This window comes from Echinops telfairi, unplaced genomic scaffold, assembly GCF_000313985.2.
Source record: "Echinops telfairi isolate 266 unplaced genomic scaffold, ASM31398v2 ScPeMD7_7423;HRSCAF=8461, whole genome shotgun sequence".
Lineage (NCBI taxonomy): Eukaryota > Metazoa > Chordata > Mammalia > Afrosoricida > Tenrecidae > Echinops > Echinops telfairi.
In genome coordinates this window covers 3,257,976-3,260,019 of record NW_022111323.1, presented here as the reverse complement: position 1 = coordinate 3,260,019, position 2,044 = coordinate 3,257,976, and the positions used below count along the sequence as shown (strand labels likewise).

Genomic DNA, 2,044 nt, shown 5'->3' with positions numbered 1-2,044 from the left:
CAGTGATAAAATGTTATTTTTACGCATTTTTCCTAGGTCTTGGCTTTTCTTCATAGCCTCTTAATTTCTAACAGCCTGACTGTGGAGCTCACACAGGATTTCCTCCCTTATAAACAACAGCTACAGCTCAGCTTGCAGAATGTGAGTTTGCATGTGCATTTTCCTTTTTCTCCTTCCATTTTAATTTAATTTAAATCCTAATTATCTTGACCTTGAAATTCTAGGATTTTGTATACATATTTTGTCATATATATTGGTGTGAATCACAATTATTCCAATGTACAGGACTGTTCTTAGTTCTACAGTTTCAATTCTTCCCAACTTTTGAGGCAAACTCAGTCATAGCCCACCCTTCGACTCATCAAACACATCCATCTAGCCAAGATTTATCAAATGTTGCTAATCTTTATCTCTCCCAGATAACCTAATTATGGACTTGTTTAAGGATAGATCTTATGCTATTTTACTCGTGGTCAGTGTAACACTCTCATTAATAAGAATTCCCATTTTTCCTCCTTTAAAAAAATTATTTGTTATTGTTGCTCTCTAATCAGTCCTGATTAATGGCAACCCTATCTATGTACAAGAAGTCAACATACTGTCTAGTCCTGTACCAAATTTATGATCATTGGTATGTCCATTGTTGTGACCACTGTGTGTTAATGGTCTTACAATCTAAGGTGTCATCTTCCAGTACTATATCAGACAATGGTCTATTGTGGCATATGGAATTTTGGTTTTGTCCTGATATGACCACCAAAGTAAACCAGAGTCATTCATAACCCATGGACAAGCAGATGGATTCTGAGCTTCCACTTAATTCTAGTGCCAACCGAAGACCAATTCTTATAATAATATGGCCCTGCTTGATATTTGCCTTCATGAAGAGATCACTGAAAGTAAGGGTGCTACAGCAAAGTATGGTGGAGAAAATAGGTGGTGCCCAGCTATCAATTGGAATAGTGTCAGGGGTCTTAAGGCTTCTATTCAAACAAGCAGCCATCTAAGTGAGATGTGAACTAAGTTTACATTGAAGAAGCACATCAGCCTGTGTGATCCAAAGAGGAAGATAATACAATAAAAATATGATGGAGGGAAAGGTGTCAGAGCTTAAATTGTGAACACCCAATTTTTAGAAGGCTATGTAGGATGGGGAAGCCAAAAATCCATCTACAGAATATCTAGTCAGATTAAGCCTCAGGAAGATTCCTCTCTAGCCATCGGACAGGGACTAGAACAGCTTTATTATCAGCCAGATTATTGTAACATGATTATGATGGATTGAACCATGGTGTAATATAATACATGGTCCATTGACCTCCCTCTTGACCCAACCTGAATTTGCTCTAGGCTCAGCTATTTCTCACACATTTCATGATAGAAATGTCTTCTCTGCCTTTTTAAATATTGTTGGTTGTCTTTTCTTTCTTACTCTTTAGTTTTATCTTTGTATTATTAGCATTTTTTTCTGTCGGTTTCATTTTGGTTTTGATTTTTATTTTTTTCTGTTGGGTTTCACAGTTTGCAAAGCAAAGAAGATGTAGATGCATAGAGATAATTAATGGTCTATGGTTTATTGGGCATGTAGGATTGGGGGTGTGAAGGGTGAGGATATTTGGGGAGTAAACAATAAATGTGGGAGTGGGGAGGGAGCATTAGAACTGATTGTTATGATGTTTATACAGCTCTTTTAAAAAGTGACTTAAACTATGGAAGGGCATAATATGTGAATATTATATCAAGAAAACTACTGAAAAAGAAAAGAAAAGAAGCCAAACTTGACCAATGGTTACTGTGGTCAAAGGAAGAAGAGATTCTGCTTAGGGAGCATTGAGTTTATGTTAATTATGGTGGAATAATTTGGAAAAGTATGAATAATCAATCAATGAGATCGATAATGGTTGTACGAGATGAAAAAGTATAATCAATGACACTGAATTATACATGTAGAAGTTGAATTGGAGAACGTTTTTTGTGTATATTTTTGCCACAATTAGAAAAAAATCATTACACAAATAATAATGAGTACAAGGAAGAAGAAAAT

At 35.6% G+C, this 2,044-nt stretch overlaps 1 protein-coding gene across 1 annotated transcript in view; it reads left to right on the top strand.

The window, feature by feature from the left end:
• The window catches only part of OPHN1 (oligophrenin 1), a 435,527-nt gene that overhangs the window by 176,863 nt on the left and 256,620 nt on the right, over positions 1-2,044 (top strand). The window contains exon 8 of the mRNA XM_004715440.2: positions 37-141. Coding sequence (XP_004715497.1) covers positions 37-141 — 105 coding nt within the window. The remainder of the gene's footprint in view (positions 1-36; positions 142-2,044) is intronic.